The 19,666-nt window shown below is 42.9% G+C and overlaps 1 protein-coding gene across 5 annotated transcripts in view; it reads right to left on the bottom strand.

Moving 5' to 3' along the window:
• OSBPL9 (oxysterol binding protein like 9) overlaps nucleotides 1–19,666 on the bottom strand; it is a 95,929-nt gene that overhangs the window by 75,045 nt on the left and 1,218 nt on the right. For 4 of the 5 annotated variants that reach the window (XM_075182071.1, XM_075182072.1, XM_075182073.1 and 1 more), the window contains exons 2-3: nucleotides 9,295–9,345; nucleotides 2,812–2,890 (exon numbers count right to left, since the gene is read on the bottom strand). In XM_075182071.1, the coding sequence (XP_075038172.1) occupies nucleotides 2,812–2,890; nucleotides 9,295–9,345 (130 nt within the window). The remainder of the gene's footprint in view (nucleotides 1–2,811; nucleotides 2,891–9,294; nucleotides 9,346–19,666) is intronic. The other variant, XM_075182075.1, reaches the window with a different exon arrangement.

The following is a 19,666-nucleotide window of genomic DNA, read 5'->3' as shown; positions in this document are numbered from 1 at the left end:
TGTATTGTTTTATCTTATTACGGAGATTAAGAGTAATATGCGGCCTTTAGAGGGCAGCAACCATCGGCCCCTGTAGAGTATCAGGCTGCCGGTCACTGGCCTGGACCATACAGTTCAAACGTGTTTATTCAGGTTTAATGCAATAGAGTGCTATCATTACAGAGAACCTAACCGTCCATTCATTCAAGACTGAGCGTAAGAACCAACACCTGTAAAATAACACAGTTATAGCATCAGGTAACCTTCTACATATTACAAACACAATAAATTAGTGAAATTGCAGTAAGTGGGGTAAAAAAAACTAAACTTTTTCCTTGCATCTTATTCCTTGGTTAAAAACGTCATGGTCAGATCCTAGATCAAGTGATGGTTAAAGAAAAGGCTGCTTGCAGGGGCTGTATCTGGCCATGTAAACTAACTACAACAAGCTGTCTGAAAGGGGACATACACTGTATCCATCACTTTAAGGACTAGTACACACATTTAAAAATAATTAAAAATATAAAAGTTATCAAATGGACCTGTGCGCGCGGGCGCGCCCACACACACACACACATTTACTTTCTGAGTGTACAAGCCTTCACTGGTGGCACCTACACTCAGAGCCGTAACTTAGAATTCTAGCGCCTGGGGCAAGAAAGACAAATGCCGCCCCCCTAGCCCTCAATTTTAACCAAATTAACCTAAAATATTCCTTAATTGCGCCCTTCAGCGTTGCGCCCTGGGCGATCGCCCCTGTCGCACAGCCCTAGTTACGGCCCTGCCTCCACTAACGCCTATGTGTACAAGCCTTCACTGGTGGCACCTCCACTAACGCCTGTGTGTACAAACCCCCACTGGTGGCACCTCCACTAACGCCTGTGTGTACAAGCCTTCACTGGTGGCACCTCCACTAACGCCTGTGTGTACAAACCCCCACTGGTGGCATCTCCACTAACGCCTGTGTGTACAAGCCTTCACTGGTGGCACCTCCACTAACGCCTGTGTGTACAAACCCCCACTGGTGGCATCTCCACTAACGCCTGTGTGTACAAGCCCCCACTGGTGGCACCTCCACTAACGCCTGTGTGTACAAGCCCTCACTAGTGGCACTTCCACTAATGCCTGTGTGTACAAGCCCTCACTAGTGGCACTTCCACTAATGCCTGTGTGTACAAGCCCTCACTAGTGGCACTTCCACTAATGCCTGTGTGTACAAGCACCCACTGGTGGCATCTCCACTAATGCCTGTGCTAGTCTCTGTGAATGAGGGGAACAGTAGGATTCAGAAGGTATTGTAGTAACTAAAGCTCATTAAGTTCTCTGTAAGAGAAATTTAACTACTACTATATTTAAAATCACAGCACACACAGACATCAAGTCCTGTCAACTTATCAGCAAATGAAGATATTTCAAATTAAGTTGTGATCTTAGGGGGGGAGGGGGGAGATTCTCTGCACCGTAAACTTTACCCACATGACTTTTAAAGAGGTACTGTGGGCCTCTCCGTGTATGAAATGGCTATAACATACAACAATAACAGTCATTGTGCCGCATAGCTAACAGTCCTGGTAAGGTAATAGCACTTAAATATATATCTGTGAATGTTACTTAGCTGTTTTTTTTATGCAAGGCTACTATTAAAACTTCTATGCACCATCTGTCCTCCTTTTAATAACTGTACCCGGAAATATACTAAGCTGACTCTACAAATTCTGCAGAATATATCAATACTTGAGAAAACTGTAGTACCCTTAGCACAGCGGGTTATGTGAAAGGAATGTCCCCTTAGGTTCACTCAAACAGCTATAATGTATTGTGTTATACATATATGACAAACATCAGAAGCTCCGAACACCAGTTTACACTACATAGAGACAGTTTGGGCTGTTACATTTTAATAAGCAGAGAGATTACAGACTCCAGTGCAGGACACCACACAGACAGATCAAAGCAAGATTTTGTTTCCTCTCTGCAAAACAAACACAAAAGCAGCGAAACTGAATAAATCACTAAAATATCCTGAAATCTCTCTATAAACAGATAGTGACTTATCTGCCAACACGGACTGGGGTATGGTTTAATGACTTAAGCAAAGTAGTTCAGCCATGATATAGGGGTACAGGCTGTGCCTAAAGGAGGACAAGGTGAAATACGCAACAACATTTCACATGCAGAATCTATTCACATGATGGACAGTTGGATTGCATTCATTTGCATAGCGCTCTAATGCACAGAGCGAACTTGGTTCACGCAGTGTGCCAATGACAGTAAGAGTTACACCTTACCCTTTCTACGGTTCAGCCACAGCATGCAATGCCGAAACATAGCAGTAATAGACGGCATTGATTTGTGAAGTTATGATCGGATATGGTTAGGAAAGCAGAGAAATGATGACAAGGGAGTGCAGATGAAAGAGAGAAAAGAAACTTGCAGTCTTGAAGCAAAACTCCACCTTAACAAGGCAACAGCAGGCACACGGATAACAAGATAATTAGCCTGTTTCTGGCTTTATTCACTAACAAAGACTCCGTAGGCGTTCTCCCCGGCAGACTCCTCATCTCAAAGGCAAGTGAAGAGTGGATGGAGAAGTCTGACACAACGCAGAGTCGGCTTCTGGGAGACAGCTTGCAAAATAGTGAATGCCTCCAATCTTTTGGTCTCAATCATGTCTAGCACGCATCCTATTCACTGCAGAACAGGCTATCCCATCCCAGCACAAGTATCCACAGCGCTCACTGTCTGCTTAGCCAAGCAGCGTGAGCTGTAGTGCTGCAAAACTGGAGCGCGCGGTACACAACAGCAACAAAACAAGAGGTAGATATTGCTCACCCTGGAAGTGAAAGGTTTTCTGATCAACGGTTATAGTAAAGGTGCTGTCGTCCTCATCGTCAATACCAATCACAGCCCCCTGTGGAACAAAGAGCAGAATGCTGAGCAGAGAGGCAGTGACCTCAGCAGTACATACATTATTACTACAGCACTGCAGTACAGCAGCCAGGAGGGGAGAACACGTAGTAGGATGAGTTCTCAGGGTTCCTTGTAGACCACATATAGTAAATCTAGAAGAGCAGGAACGGGACCCCCCTTCCTGGCTGGCTGCACAGGATTACAGAGATGCCATGTAACCAGCTGATAGAGGCCACTAACCTAAAACACAAGTTGATGCAATATGTAACATATCTATATCATCATTATATATATATATATATATATATATATATATATATATATATATATATATATATATATATATATACACATATACATACACACACACACACACACACACACACACAAGTTAACCCGTGCATGATACTCATGCATTCTAGTCAAATCAAGCTACTTAATGTGTTAAAAAGGTTCTTGTCATGCATTTGGGCCATAGCCCAGGCCTCAACCACCAACCACTCCCCACTGTCACCCCCGGCAACCACCAACCACTCCCCACTGTCACTTCTCCTTCAAGAAATATATATATATTTTTTTTAAATCTTTATAAACACTTTTAACAATTAACAAATTAAATTAACAAATTAAAAACATCTTAGTATACCAAATTTCAGCCCTTTCTGAATTTTTTTTCCCACACACACTAAGAATTTAGTAGGTCAGTGTATAACTCCGCCCAGCAGGTGGCGCTGCAGCTTGGTTTTATTTTTTCCACACACACACACACAGACAGACTAACACACGCCACTAGACATTTATATTATAGATATATTCCGTACATTGCATATAATCCTGTCACATACATGACTGAAAGCCAACATCTATTTTTATTGCAGAAGTCAAAAAGAATGCATAGGAAAAGCAAGGTGAAGTAATCACTATTAGCCGTGTTAGGCTCAGAAAGTGTATTTATAATAGGATGTCGGATGTGAAAGGGGAAATTACGCCCCCCCATTAGTTACTTCTAACATATTTAAGTTTTTATTAGCTCCTGAAAGGTTAATACTTTTATATACATGAACAGGGCAGCACGGTGGCTGAGTGGTTAGCACTTCTGCCTCACAGCACTGGGGTCACGAGTTCAATTCCAAACCATGGCCTGATCTGTGTGGAGTTTGTATGTTCTCCCGGTGTTTGCGTGGGTTTCTTCTGGGTGCTCCGGTTTCCTCCTACACTCCAAAAACATACTGCTAGGGAATTTAGACTGTAAGCTCCAATGGGGCAGGGACTGATGTGAATGAGTTCTCTGTACAGCGCTGTGGAATTAGTGGTGCTATATAAATAAATGGTGATGATGATGATGATGAACTTGAATTTTAGGTTTAGCAGGCCTTTCATTTTGTAATCTTGTAACACAACATGACGTTTTTGACATTTTATCTTATCCCATAAGAACAGTCTCTCAAAAGTCCACGTACATTCATAGGTATACATGGAAGCACGCTAACCTGCTCATACGTTCCTAAACACTCCTAAGCAACATGCAACTCCCAAACAGTGATCGGGCAGGACAATCTTTACAGGAAGGTAAGTTTAATCTAATCAAGCAATGTACACTGATAATTTGTGGTAAAACCCCTCCCTTCCCAATAATGGTCCTTTGCTGGAGTCCCTCATCCATTTTCTCTATGTAGCAAGGGCTTGGCTCTGGTCTCTCTGTCACAGAAGAGATCCAACGCAGCAACTCTACAGCTTTCAATTAGACGTAATGTGTTGGGTGTCTTCTGGTACTGAGCTGCCCTGAAGACAAAGATCTCGGCTCTATATCAGCACCGGGACCCTGCTAAACAGAGGGTAGGAACCGTGATCAAAAGTACTATAGTCAAGAAGGGAAGGAATTTAATATAGGGGTTAATTAAAATGGAAACCCCCTTTAAATGCATATAACATGTTTTATCAGTCAAATTATCCCATACTTGCCAACCTTTTAACATTGAATTCCGGGAGATCCCGGGCAGGGGGCGTGATTGGAGGGCGGGAGGCGCGGGCAATCGCGTCATTTTGGCCCCACCCCAGCGACAAAAACGTCATTTTGCCGCGGGGGCGGGGCCAAAATGACACGATTCACTGCGAATCGCCAGAGGACCACGAAATGCACTAAAATCATTTGAAGCGTCTAGGAGACAACAGTCTTTTTCATGTACTCTTGTGAGACTAACTAGTTTATATGTCATCTGTACCATAACATTTGTGCTAGAAATACTTATCAAGTCTCAGTAGTTTAAGGCAATGATCACAAAACATTTGGAATATTTGTGTCAAATAGGAGTCATTTCTTTGGTTTTAGTAGAAAGTTTGCAGTCTCTATTACATTTTTTTTATTATAGCTTTATTATAGCTTGCTGCCGTTTTCTTTTCTTCTTTTCTTTCAAAAAGTTTGGTTTAGGACACCAAAATAAAACAGCCCCTTCTACCACAGCCGGCCCCCTCCCCCGCCCACCAAACTAAAAACTCCTCCATCCAAAAGAACCGTATTAGTCACGTGCTGCCAGAAAACAAGCACGTGACAACATGAAGCAGCACATTTTTTTGGGAGCAGCAAAATGAGGGAGACGACTTAAAGATTGCCAATTTCCTTATACATAACTAGATTCGTTTTATTCACCTAGTGGTTTTTAATTATGGTTCAGATTTACAATATGTGTCTCTTACAGTGGCCACAAGTCTGTACAGATGTCAATGGCAGTTGTGAGAGATTTGAGATGGACACACAGAGGGGCTGGCTGGGCAGATGGGCATCTGCCTCCGGGGCCGGTCCCATAGTGGGCTACCAAGGGCTGGGTCACTGGGCCGCCTCCATTTTATTTCCTTTAAAAGAGGCTGCAGAGGAGAGTCTTGCCCCCCGCGGTTAAAATTTGCCAGCCCTCCCCTGGGCACACATGAGGCTGCTACCACAGACACCCTCCCTGCATTCTGCAAAACTGCTGTGTAACTTCCACTGTTCATCCCAGCAAGAGAGAGAATCAACTATATACAGAGACATCTGCTCACAAAGACATTAATATAAACACAGATTACTATACAAAGCCACAAAACCACAATAACTGATTTTAGTATCATTGCAGCAAATGCATCAAAGTAAACACTAAAATATTAACCTTAAGCACACAGTTACATAATTACATTTTGTCTCTTGTTTCACTGTATACTTGTATGTAATCTCCGTACTCCGTTATTAATGTACAGTGTTGTATGAAATGGAACTTTACAAAACTGCATAATACTACTCCATGAACTGGACAGACTGAAATTTTCCCAATAGTCCTTCATGTAACACAGTGCTGCTGCCACCTACAGACCAATTTAGGGAAGTACAACTCCACCTCACTGTTTCCTGTTTTGTAATATATTACTCAGCAAAAGATGACATTTACATACAGTCTGTACTTTGTGAAATGTTTTGACAGTTAGGATGGGTTATAAATACCTAACACTGGTAATATTTAATTGTTCAGCTGAAGAAACAGATCAGCATCCAAAGAAAACTGCATGTTCTTCTAACAATGTGGATATTTCCACTGGAAATAAAGTGCACCCATCACCTACTCTGTGCTTTATGTCTCTGCGATGCTGCAGAAATAATAAACCCTAAAGGCAATTAGTCTTGTCCAGGGGTGCCCCAAGTTTTTGTTCAAGGGGGCCACAGACCTAAACTGGGATGGGGCCAGGGGCCCTAAACTTCCAAGTCTAGTACCTTTAAACAAAGCCAGGAGCCAGGTGAGGGAAGTCTTGCAGCGCACTTAAATGTGGTTGTGCGTTATGCAAATTCAATCACGACTTATGATTACGTGGGAATGGCTTTATACTGGATTATTACATAAATTAGATGACACAAGAAAATGGTAAGTGCTCACCTCTCTGGAGTTTGTAGGTATTTTTGTAAGGAACCTGCAGTGCTTGTCATACAGTATCTGCTCCCTTTCCCTGACCGACTTCTGCTTAGTCGTCTCCCAGATCACTATAGCTTGGTTCCACCCATCCCAGTGCCATCTAGCACTACCTACTGACCATCATTGGTCAGCACATAGGAGTGGCTGGGCCAACCTTAAGAGTGACCTTTGACCTCTGGTCTGGTGCCTTTCATCACTGTACTGATTGTCTGTCTGTTTCTGGCCGCTACTGTGGTGCAGTCTGGGCAAAGGCGAAACGCATTCATTTGCAAAGTGTCTCTAAGCCAAGTTAATAAAATTGTTAATATACTTTATGCTTTTTGCAGTCTCAGGCATAAATGGGAAATGTCAATTGGCAAAAGTGTATTTGTAAGGTATATTCCTGCTGACTAACTTTACTTCCTTGTGCAATAACCCATTGAGGCTGCACATTCCTTATAGTGTAACTGAAGTCGCACTAATGTTGTAAAGACCATCGTGATTAAACTGAAATCAGCAAGAAATGCAAAACTTCAACTAAATATGCTTGGAAAATTAACAGCATCAAATCTAAATGTTATGTATTAACAGGAGTTTGGACAGCTGCACGTGCTAAATAAAGATGGTGAAGGCAACTTAAACAGCTTAAGAAATGAGCTTTCTATACTCACTGCTTTTTTTCGCAGTACTGGCTGGTCAAAAATAGAACAAGTTTTCTTCAGAAACGTTTGGAAAACAAAAAAGGATGAACAGATCGCATTTCTCCTGTTCGCCACTAGAAGAGAGCGCCCCTTCACATTCCAGGCTAATACTTGGTAGGTAAAAACAAAATTAACTTGTCCTTAATTTACAATCTGCCTTTTCTACATCCTCTCCTAATGTCTATTATACCGTATGGGCAGCACAGTGGCTTAGTGGTTAGCACTTCTGCCTCACAGCACTGGGGTCATGAGTTCAATTCCCGACCATGGCCTTATTTGTGAGGAGTTCGTAGGTTCTCCTCATGTATGCGTGGTTTTCCTCCGGGTGCTCCGGTTTCCTCCCACACTCCAGAAACATACTAGTAGGTTAATTGGCTGCTATCAAATTAACCCTAGTCCTGGTCTGTCTGTGTGTGTGTGTGTTAGGGAATTTAGACTGTAAGCTCCAATGGGGCAGGGACTGATGTGAATAAGTTCTCTGTACAGCGATGCGGAATTAGTAGCGGTATATAAATAGCTGTTGATGATGATGACGACACCGTGTTTTCAAAATTCAAAGTCCACTTTTTAAAAAGGGTCACAGCTATTTTGTGGTTATTAAAAATCAGAACTGTATAGCAGAACGGAGACGTGAACGAGCGCTCCTGAGAGTAAAAGTGTGTAGGGGACTGTCACACCTGCGCCTGTCGCTGTCCTTGTCTCTCCTACTCCCCTATGTTCAGGCACCCAAGGTCGACTCACTGTCTTCTGCCTTTACCATGGGTTTTCTTTTTCTCTGGTTTTCTCTACCTGTCACAATGGTGCATCCCAAAAAAATAGCTGCAGCCTAGTCAGCCTATTGGATAATCGGGCCCTGAATGCAGCATAGGACAATGCACTGTGGTGAGATGTACAATTGTGGGCAGCACAGTGGTTTAGTGGTTATCTGCGTGGAGTTTGTATGTTCTCCCTGTGTTTATGTGGGCTTCCTCTGGTTTCCTCCCACACTCCAAAAACATACTGGTATGTTAATTGACTGCTGACAAAATTAACACTAATGTGTGTGTGTTAAAGAATTTAGACTGTAAGCTACCATGGGACAGGGACTGATGTGCGTGACAAATATTCTCTGTACAGCGCTGCAGAATTAGTGGCGCTATCTAAATAAATGATGACCGTGAAGCCTTACAATTGGAATTCTATTTTCACAGAGGCAGACCTGATGTGGACAGCAACTTAGTATATGTAAGCACTTAAAGTCAGTTTACATCTGCCAGTGTTTCCTCTGACCCTTCTCCCTCTGACCCAGAGCAACAAACGTAATCCGTGGAATTTCTCATAGCAGTTCCAAGTGCACACGCTCAGTGTATAAGGGTCAAGCTGAGTTGCTGCTTAACCTTCTATTATCTCACAGATTCGGTGCCTTCAATAATTTTCTCGGTGGACTGTCCACTTGGTGTCCGGTATTTGTAGTAATTTAAAAACAAATGGAGAGCAATTACATAAACCAGGCCTGGCCAACCTGTAGCTCTCCAGGTGTTGTGAAACTACAAGCCCCAGCATGCTTTGCCAGTAGATAGAAAGCAGATAGCTGGCAAAGCATGCTGGGGCTAGTAGTTTCACAACACCTGGAGAGCTACAGGTTGGTCAGGCCTGATATAAACAAATGCCGTCCACCTGCTAAAAAGAGAGGCGATTTAATGAACCATAACACATTAAATATCTTGCTTGTGAAATATTTCTATACAAATTTCAAGAAAATCATAGAACTAAAATAATAAGGTAAGACGTAAATAACTGGCAGATGTACTTACTCTGAGGCGGACGCATCCCCGCCGGGATCCTCTCATCATTTTGTCTTTTGACTGAAAAAAAGACAGGAAAATTAAGTTGTTTATTAAAACAAACAAACATACTCCCTACTTTATAACCTCATTCACCATTAGATGTTTTTCTCCTGTTCTGATAGCCCAGTCCCAACCTCTCTGGATGCTACCAGGCTTACTGCACAGTCCGCTTCATAATTAGATTACTGTCTTCCACCGCTCTCGTGCTTTAGGAAACTGCACTGTTACCGTCATATGCCAAAACCATAGAATCTAGTCAAATACCATCACTCCAAGGCAGTGAACAGGAATAAGGTTTACGTCATTGTGTCTTTGCCGGGGCAAGCCCAGACGAAAAATCCCAGGTCTGAAAAACCAGGATTTAGACCATACTTGCCAACATTTTTTTATTTTTTTCCGGGAGATGCCGGCTGGGACGTGGGCGTGCAGGGGGCGGGGCTGCGAAATCGCGTCATTTTGGCCCCGCCCCCGTGACGGAATGACGCAAATCGCGTCATTTTACAGTGGGGGCGGGGCTAAACGCTGCGATTCCGGGTGAATCGCGGCGTTTAAACTAAATTTTTCCCCCTTCCTATCAGGGAGATTGCCACACTCGTCCGGGAGACTCTCGCAAAATGCGGGAGTCTCCCGGACAATCCGGAAGAGTTGGCAAGTATGATTTAGACCCGGGACTTTTGGCGGGGTAATTCCCGTGTCGGCCCTGGTTAGCCTGCAGTATGAATGGTGAGACCCGGGTTAAAGCAGCTGATTGGGTGTCTGGAACGCTGGCCCTGAGAAAAACTCTCCTCCTGTGTATATACAGACGCTGAGTACCCTCCCTCTGAGCCAGAAATTGCTCCTTTCTCCTCCTGAAATGACACTGTGCAGCTGCATCAAGCCCTCATTTGCTGTATAAAACAGCAAATAAACGCAATAAAAACAGGAACTCCGAGCTACCCAATAGTGGCTCGTCGGCCATGATTAAAGCAATGCTGTAAACAGCCACCACCCACTTTGACCTCATCTTTGTGTGCAAAAAAACTATTCCCCTTTAAATGACCTCAGTATTTTACAGCCAATGAGAGCTCCTCTTGTGATGACTCACACTTATTGCCAGGGCAGACCCGTGTTCAGTATGAATGGGGTCGACCCGGAAAACTCCCGGGTCCAAGGTGCAGTGTGAACGGGGTCTCTGATCTGGGACGCTCTGTGCCTCTGCTTGAAAAACCCCGGAAAATTGCAGGGGCGTCAGTATGAAAGCGGTACAAGTGACCTGGAAATGCCTGGCTGCAAAAAGGTCACAGCTTTGCCTGGACAACAGTGACAATGGGGCAGATTGATAGGTGCCAAGCACCAATGCAGTTTTCTGCATACCCACATTCAGGGGATCCTGACAGTTTTTTGTTGAGGACCTAAACTATGCCCTGGAAATAGAACTCAGTTGTAAGTGATCTGCTGCCGAACATTACCGCGGTCATACCGTACACATTCCAGTCACCGCGGTCATACCGCACACATTCCAGTCACCGCGGTCATACCGCACACATTCCAGTCACCGCGGTCATACCGCACACATTCCAGTCACCGCGGTCATACCACACACATTCCAGTCACCGCGGTCATACCGCACACATTCCAGTCACCGCGGTCATACCGCACACATTACAGTCACCGCGGTCATACCGTACACATTACAGTCACCGCGGTCATACCGTACACATTACAGTCACCGCGGTCATACCGCACACATTACAGTCACCGCGGTCATACCGCACACATTACAGTCACCGCGGTCATACCGCACACATTACAGTCACCGCGGTCATACCGCACACATTACAGTCACCGCGGTCATACCGCGCACATTACAGTCACCGCGGTCATACCGCGCACATTACAGTCACCGCGGTCATACCGCACACATTACAGTCACCGCGGTCATACCGTACACATTACAGTCACCGCGGTCATATCGTACACATTACAGTCACCGCGGTCATACCGTACACATTACAGTCACCGCGGTCATACCGTACACATTACAGTCACAGCGGTCATACCGTACACATTACAGTCACCGCGGTCATACCGTACACATTACAGTCACCGCGGTCATACCGTACACATTACAGTCACCGCGGTCATACCGCACACATTCCAGTCACCGCGGTCATACCGTACACATTCCAGTCACCGCGGTCATATAGTTTATTATAGTAAGGAATATCCGCTCATTTTCCTGTACAATGTCTTCACAGACCGCTTACAACTGACCCCCCATTGTACTGTTTTACAATTACCAGTGTCTACAAACCAAAGAATTCCACCTGACACTAAACATGCTCATATACTTTTTTATTTTGACGTCCGATTAGTAGGTTTTAGACCTAACTTGATGCAAATATCAGCATATATGAGCTCGAACAACATCTGATTGAGACAGCAAATCTTACAGGACGATCACATGTGGCCATGTATGTTATATTGCACTATCTATTCTTTCACATATGACAACACATGTGTATGGCCAACGTGACACAGAGCTACTTGTTTTTGGTGCAATTTTACTCCGATTCAGAGGCTCCAACAGAAACGCAATGTGATTCTGTGTCCTACTGCTGGGTGATAAAGGAGAGATCAAAGTGCTGGATTGTTGGACCCTTCCAAGAGGGCTAAGGTAAATGTTTCACTTTGGGTGTTATAAGTGTACCACTGGTGATAAGTACAATGCCAGAGAAGTCATCAAGTTGTAGAAAAGAAGAAGATTAGGAAATTTTTAGCAATGAGTATATTAGATGGTCGGGCACAGTGCTTCACTATTCACATCATTCCCTGATCCAGTGGAGCTTACAGTCTAATTTCCTACAGCGCATACACTAACACTAACGTAACAGTATGTTTTTTGACTATGGAGGGGAAAGTAGAACACCAGAAGGAAATATGGGGGGCACTGAGGCAGCCCCAATGGGACACAAAAAAATGATTTGGTAGCCGGGGGGCCCGGCCTGCCCACAGAGCTCGGGCCCCCAGGCAGGCCGGAAGCCGGTAATTTGTACCCGTCCCACCCCCCTCTCGGTGCCCCTGGTGTGTACACATGAATCAGCAGCTGGTCGTGACTTTAATGATATCACATCGGGAGAAATTTTCTGTAGTGTGTACCCAGCCTTACTCCTAGAAACAAGACACATACTTGCCAACTCTCCCGGAATGTCCGGGAGACTCCTGAAATTCAGGTAGGTCTCCCGGACTCCCGGGAGAGGAGGGAAGTATCCCGCATACTGCAACTTGCTCATCAAAATGACGCGATTCACGGTAAATCGCGTCATTGTGGCCCCGCCCCCCGCAACAAAAACTGCATTTTTTAGCGGGGCCAAAATGAAACGATTGACCGCACCCCGCCCCTCCTGCCCTTCAACCACACCCCTTGCCTGAGATCTCCCGGATTTAACTTTTCAAAGGTTGGCGAGTATAGACAGACATCGTTCCCAAACCACTTGTCCTGGAACATTTTAGGATGAATTTAGACCTGCTCTGTTGAGGTCAGTGTGTGTGCTGCAGTGTAGTGGTGTCTATAGATAGAGGGTTCTTCTGCTGGCATGGAGAACAGGCTACACATATTACTGTGTGGCCACAATAGTGATCAAGAACACCTTCATTTCATATACTACCAATGCTGAAAGCTTTTGAGACTCCTCAAATATGATTCAAAGGTGGATGGAGTAATAGTGCTTCAATATAAATGTAATAAAAAAAAAAACCCACACACACAACCACACAATAATATCTGTTTGTTTGTTTTTTAAGTATATCATCATGTGTTTTCTGGAAAAGAAAAAAAGTGAAAGAGGCACAAACAATGAGAAACATGTGATAAAGGCACAGATCACCACATGTGGGATGCTTAACAGAAATTATTTTTGGAATGGATTCAGCCACACAGATATAAACGTTGTACGAGGAGTTATCATCTGGAAACAATTTAATTCCTACTTTAGAAAGAAGAAAGGATTCTTTAGGTCTCCAGCGATGCAGAAACTATATTCAATCTGTCTGATGTAACATTGTCACATTATAACAAGCACCTACATGGACTTTCATCATTAAAAATCAGAGGTCTCCAACCTTCCTGCTATAGTAACACCTGTACTCTAGGCTTCTATCACAAGATGAAATCTAAAATATTTTGATAAAGATAGGACAGACCACAAAATATACAAATTAATTTCCCTTCAAGTAGAATTTCCCCTCCAAGAAATAAATCTCCCTGTAAAATGCATGAATTCATATATGTGACATCTAAGACTGGGTATCTATATTTGCTTCTATCTGATCGCGCTTGATCTGATTAGTATTAGTGCAGTGTTGGGCCAGATGTTCGATATCACAGCATGTGGCGATCAGAGCACAATACAGTCACAGGGTAAAGGACAGTGTAGCATTGTGCTCTTTATAATACCTGGATCACGTGGAAAATTAACCCACAAACTTCTTGCCCTGAACAAAAGGTGTTTAACAGATCAAACACAGAGTTTTGAGGCTAGATTTACTAAACTGTGGGGTTTAAAAAGTGGAGCTGTTGCCTATAGCAACCAATCAGATTCTAGCTGTCATTTTGTAGAAAGTACTAAATAAATGACAGCTAGAATCCGATTGGTTGTTATAGGCAACATTCCCACTTTTTCAAACCCGCAGTTTAGTAAAGATACTCATTGGTATTAAGAAACGACCATAAAACTTAAAGTACAAGCTGCTGGATATAAAGGAATTAATAATAACATTCACAAATAAAGACTATCCACAGTTTGACAGAACTTAGGATTTCTCACATTGTATTAGCGTTTGCTGAGCAGCCAAGCGGAAGCTAACGTTCTATGTGTGGAACAATCAAGTCTTCCGACTACTGCCATGCACACCCTGTTCATAAAGCCTGAAGCTGAATATCTGAATATAAAGGAGGGGTGGGGTGGAATGAGGCAGGCAGGACTGCTTGGTTCAAGTGGAATACATGGCTGTGAGTACTGCAGACTACATGGCTGTGAGCACTGCAGCCTAACAGCCACATAAACCACTCACCATAATCATTACCAGCAACAACTAAAGCTGCATGTCAATTCAAACACTTAACGTAATAGATAGATATAAATATACACACACGTATACATATACACACACTGATCAGCCACAACATTAAAACCACTGATAAGTGAAGTGAATAACATTGATTATCTCATTACAATGGCACCTGTCAAGGGGTGGGATATATTAGCCAGCAAGTGAATAGTCAGTTCTTGAAGTTGATGTGTTGGATGCAGGCTTCAGGATCTGAGCGACTTTGACCAGGGCCAAATTTTGATGGCTAGACGACTGGGTCAGAGCACCTCCAAAACGGCAGGTTTTGTGGGGTGTTCCCGATATGATTAGTACCTACCAAAAGTGGTCCAAGGAACAACAACCAGTGAACCCGTGACAGGGTCATGGGAACCCAAGGCTTATTGATGTTTGTGGGGTTTGAATGCTAGCCCGTCTGGTCCAATCCCAGAAAAGAGATGTAGTAGAAGGTCAAGGTGTTGACTTGGACTCCAAATTCCCCAGAACTCAATCCGATCAAGCATCTGTGGGATGTGCTGGGAAAACAAGTCTGAGCCATGGAGGCTGCACTTGGCAACTTACAGGACTTAAAGTATATGCTGCGAACGTCTTGGTGCCAGATACCACAGGACACCTTCATAGGTCTTGTGAAGTCCATGCCTCAACAGGTCAGAGCTGTGTTGGCGGCACAAGGGGGACATACACAATATTAGGCAGGTGGGTTTAATGTTGTGGTTGATTGGTATAAATACATAGCACATTTACAATCACACATAGGCGGGGAGGAGAATATGTCCTTAGCAGTGTGGACTCCATCTATAGACATGAGGTCATAAAGTAACACCTCACCTATTCAGATAAGAATATATCCCCAGTCTACAAATCAGGAGAGTGAATGGGGTCTGACCGATTACACAGTGGAAAAATCAGAGAATTATTTACATATACGCCCCCTCCCTTTCTTTACCCCATGGCACAAAAGGGAAAAACAATCATTCAATTTACACCTTTGGGCAGAAGCCTGGGATATTTGTCATATCTGAAAATCCCTTAGGACCCCCCATTCAGGAGATTGCTATGGGGGAGGGGGGTTAAAGGCCCCCAGGTGAGCTTGCCAGTCACTAACCTATCTCTGACTACTAACCACAGCATGTGGCATTATCCTATCAGAATAAATAAAACAAACTAATACTATAACAGTACTTGCCATCAACAGGAGGTATAACTGAAATCACCAAGCTTCACTAGACTGTAGAACACATAACAAGCTTAAAATAACAAAATACCTTGGACTTGATTCATTAAAGAAAGGAAAGGAAAAATGTGTAACTTTGCACCTTGGCAAAACCATGTAGCATTAGAGGGGAGGTAAAATGTGGGGACAAATTTATAGTTGGGGTAGGGCATGTCCTAGATCCACTTTAAATTTCAGTGTACAAATAAAGGTATCAAGTATTTATGTTCTACATGAAAAAAACAGCATTTAACTTATGTACAAAATAATAAACTAATCTGCACCCCTTGCACTAACATGGTTTTGTCCAGGAGAAAACTCATTTTTGCTTTACTTTCCTTAATGAATCAGACCCAACAGGTTTAAGGCAAAAAAAAGTTAGAAATATTACACTAGAGTTTCTATTTTAACTCAGAAATCATCTTATTTTGAAACAAGGGGAAGTCTACATGTCAGGAACATTGCTATAGAATAACCAATTGCAAAATATTTATTTATATATATTTTAATTCACAATAGATAGGAACCTTTTACAAAGACAGCTAAGCATCTAAAACAAAACAAGAAGGGGGTAAAATACATTTTTTATGGTTACTCTGACATTAATTTCTTGCTTTGTTAAAAAGTAAATTATTACTTCCCCATTTCATTACAGAAAGCTGTAACTCCTCAAATCTTTAGGACAGTGTCCTCATGGGAATAGATAATACTTGCCAAATCTCCCGGAATGTCCGAGAGACTCCCGAAATTCGGGTCGGGCTCACGGACTCCTGGGAGAGCTGGCAAGTCTCCCGCATCCCGCAATAGCGGGGCTAAAATGATGCGATTTGCGGTGAATCGCGTCATTTTTGGCTCCGACCCTGCGACACGCCCCTCTCCCGGATACAACTTGCCAAAAGTAGGCAAGTATGGAATAGATAATAGTCAAAAAGCTGATTCTGTGACATCACTGGCCCTGTCACTGTGTATATGTCAACCAATGCATGTAGTGCATTTCTGGACAGATGTCACTCAAACTTTACCTGCTTAGTTAGAGAATCCCCTCCCTCCTAACAGGGCAATCTGCTGCAGGGAAGTGAAAAAGAGCATAGTTGACATACTTAGCCATGCAGAAACACTCCAGTTATTTAATGTATAATAGTCAGCTCAGTAATACACAGTCTTTGCTATGAACTGATGTCAATTAGTAACTTTACTAGCTGTTAATAGACACATGCCCCCATCAAAACAGCAAGAGATACAGCTATTCAAGCAATTTCAAAAAGGAAAGGACAAAAAGCTCTAATGGCAATGCAAGCCTGTGATATTACTGGAATTTGCCTGTATGTGAATCCACCAATCCTAATAGAGCATTTCTGATACCTAAAGCACTACAACCCAGACTAGTTTCTTCAAGACCCCAAAGCAATACAAGATGAAGTAGATCTGCCATTCAACAAAAAACTTGAAATAGGTCTGCTTTTATCGGGAATGGACTAGAAACTGGAAATCTAATATAAACTATTTATCAAGTCCAGATCTTCAGTGAGCATAGATGACTCATTTACCATAGAGATTAATAAGCTCTATAATCATAGAAACATATCCTTATGTCTATCCCAAGCATGTTTAAATTGCTCTACTGTATTAGCCTCTACCACATCTGATGGGAGGCTATTCCACTTATCCACTACCCTTTCTGTAAAGTAAGTTTTTCTCAGATTTCCCCTGAACCTACTTCCCTCCAGTTTCAGAGCATGTCCTCATATTCTAATACTTCGCTTCCTTTGAAGAATGTTTCGTTCCTGTACCTTGTAAAAACCTTTGATATAATTTAACATTTCTATCATGTCCCCCAGTTCCTTTCTCTGCTCCAAACTACACATATTAAGATCTTTTAGCGACCGCTTGGCCAGACATCACATTAGTGTATTTCCTGCAACAATGAACGATTATCGTTCCAAAGCACATTGTACCGTTGAACGAGATTTTTTAAACTGAACTAAAAATCTTGTTCAACAATGGAACAATGTCTTTCCAATTCTGCAGTGTGTATGCACACAGGACTGGCACTGTCCATAGAGATCTATGGAGTGTGCAGAGTCACCATCTTTTCAGTTGATGGTTATGAGAGATGAAGAGCACAGATCTGAAGGTAAATTGTGTCAAACATTCAATAGTGTGGACACAGGAATGATCATGCTGATCAAGGCTTTTTTTTTTTATATATAGTTGCTGGTAAATTTGCTAAAAATATTGGATCATTACAATTTTCCTGTAGTGTGTACCCAGCTTAAGTTTTCTGCTATGGGCTTTACACCGTTTTAGTTTCCCTCACAAGCTAAGCATCCTATCAGTGCCTGCAATGTGGTGCACGCAGCAAAATGCATAGTTGATAAAACACTACTGGTTTACCCAGAGTGTACAATGCCATTTACTATAAAACATGGACATCGGGTATTGTATTACATCACTTTGCAGGAGAACAAGGCTTCAATAAACAGGATAAGGACTGCACATTTTGAAAGGAAATAACTACTCATGCTATCAGCCTAGATCAGCACTTCTAACAAACTGTCTCATGTGTCATTTGCTGATCCTCACACTTTTTAACAAAGCTGGGAGAAAGTCAGACCAAGATAAAACAGCGCTTTACCATTTATATTTCATACGTAAAAAGTACAATACAGGGGAGTTTAGCACATACCAAAAAAACCTGCTACAATGTTACAAGAAATGATGCATGGTTTAAAAAATGTAATGCTGCATAAGAAAGTTTTTGTTTTGTTTTTCCAACAAACCTTCAATCTGTTTTTTTTTAAAACCTATGTTATTCCAGTCTGACTACATTTTTTTTTTCCACTGCACCTCAGTGCAAACTTATCATTGAGACACGTATGCCACAGCAAACAGTGACATGCAGGTTTGTACATATACTTTGGGACTGAATGGAACTGCAACGTGTTACATTACTACAGAATATCAAAGATACTAAAATATTTGTAACCACTTCAATTAATTCAAGTACAAAACAGACCACAATCTTTAAACTCTATCCATCACCTTGACACCAAAGTAATCTAATGCCACTTTATGTCAACTTGGGAAGATATCTCAAGATTCCATAATGGACAAAAAAAATACCAATTGTCCACTTACGGACAACACCCCTACACCATACTTACCTACTTTCTTCAGCTCCCTTCCGGGAGCCAGCCAGTGGAGGGGGGCGTGAAGGGGCGGGGTGGCCGAAATCGCGTCATTTCGGCCCCGCCCCCTGTGACGTCATGACGCAAATTGCGTCATTTGACAGCGGGGGCGGGGCCAAACGCCGCGATTCACCGGGAATCGCGGCGTTTGGGATCTAATTCTGCCCACTTCACTAGGAAGTGGGGCACTTCCTAGTGAAGTGGGCAGAATTCGGGAGATTGCCACACTCGCCCGGGAGTCCGGGAGACTCTCACAAAATGCGGGAGTCTCCCGGACATTCCGGGAGAGTTGGCAAGTATGCCCTACACCAACTTAACAGGAACACACAAATTAAAATCTGTTGTGATTTTTTTTTAAAAAAAAGAATACTGACAGGTAGAGAATTGTTTAGGGTACCACAGATTTGACCATGTCTTTGCTTGATTTCATGTCATTCATATGTTGCTTAGTCCACATTATTATAAGCCATAATTGCCAACTCTCCCTGAGACTCCCTGAAATAGGGGTGATCTCCCTCACTCCCTGAAGAGTCTGGCATTCTCCCTGATGCTGAGCCAGTACAAGACGTGGTTGGCTTCGCCATCTGTGGCATAACGACAGTTCAGAAATTGTGTCCTATGTCCATGTATTGATGCCTATGGAGGTGGCCATTTTCATGAAGACCAAGATTTAATCAAAGACTGACAGGTAAGACAACATCACTTCAGTAATGGAGACATAAATGTAAAAGACACTTCAGTCTCTAGAGATTCATTAGCTGCTTTTCTTTAACTTATAGTTGTCTTCTCTCCCAGCATGTCCGGGAGACTCCCGCATTTCTGTTCTGCATTTGCAGGGCAACCTCCCGGT

The sequence above is a fragment of the Mixophyes fleayi genome, chromosome 8, assembly GCF_038048845.1.
Source record: "Mixophyes fleayi isolate aMixFle1 chromosome 8, aMixFle1.hap1, whole genome shotgun sequence".
Lineage (NCBI taxonomy): Eukaryota > Metazoa > Chordata > Amphibia > Anura > Limnodynastidae > Mixophyes > Mixophyes fleayi.
Note: the sequence above shows the minus strand (reverse complement) of the source record. Positions and strands in the feature narration are given on the sequence as shown.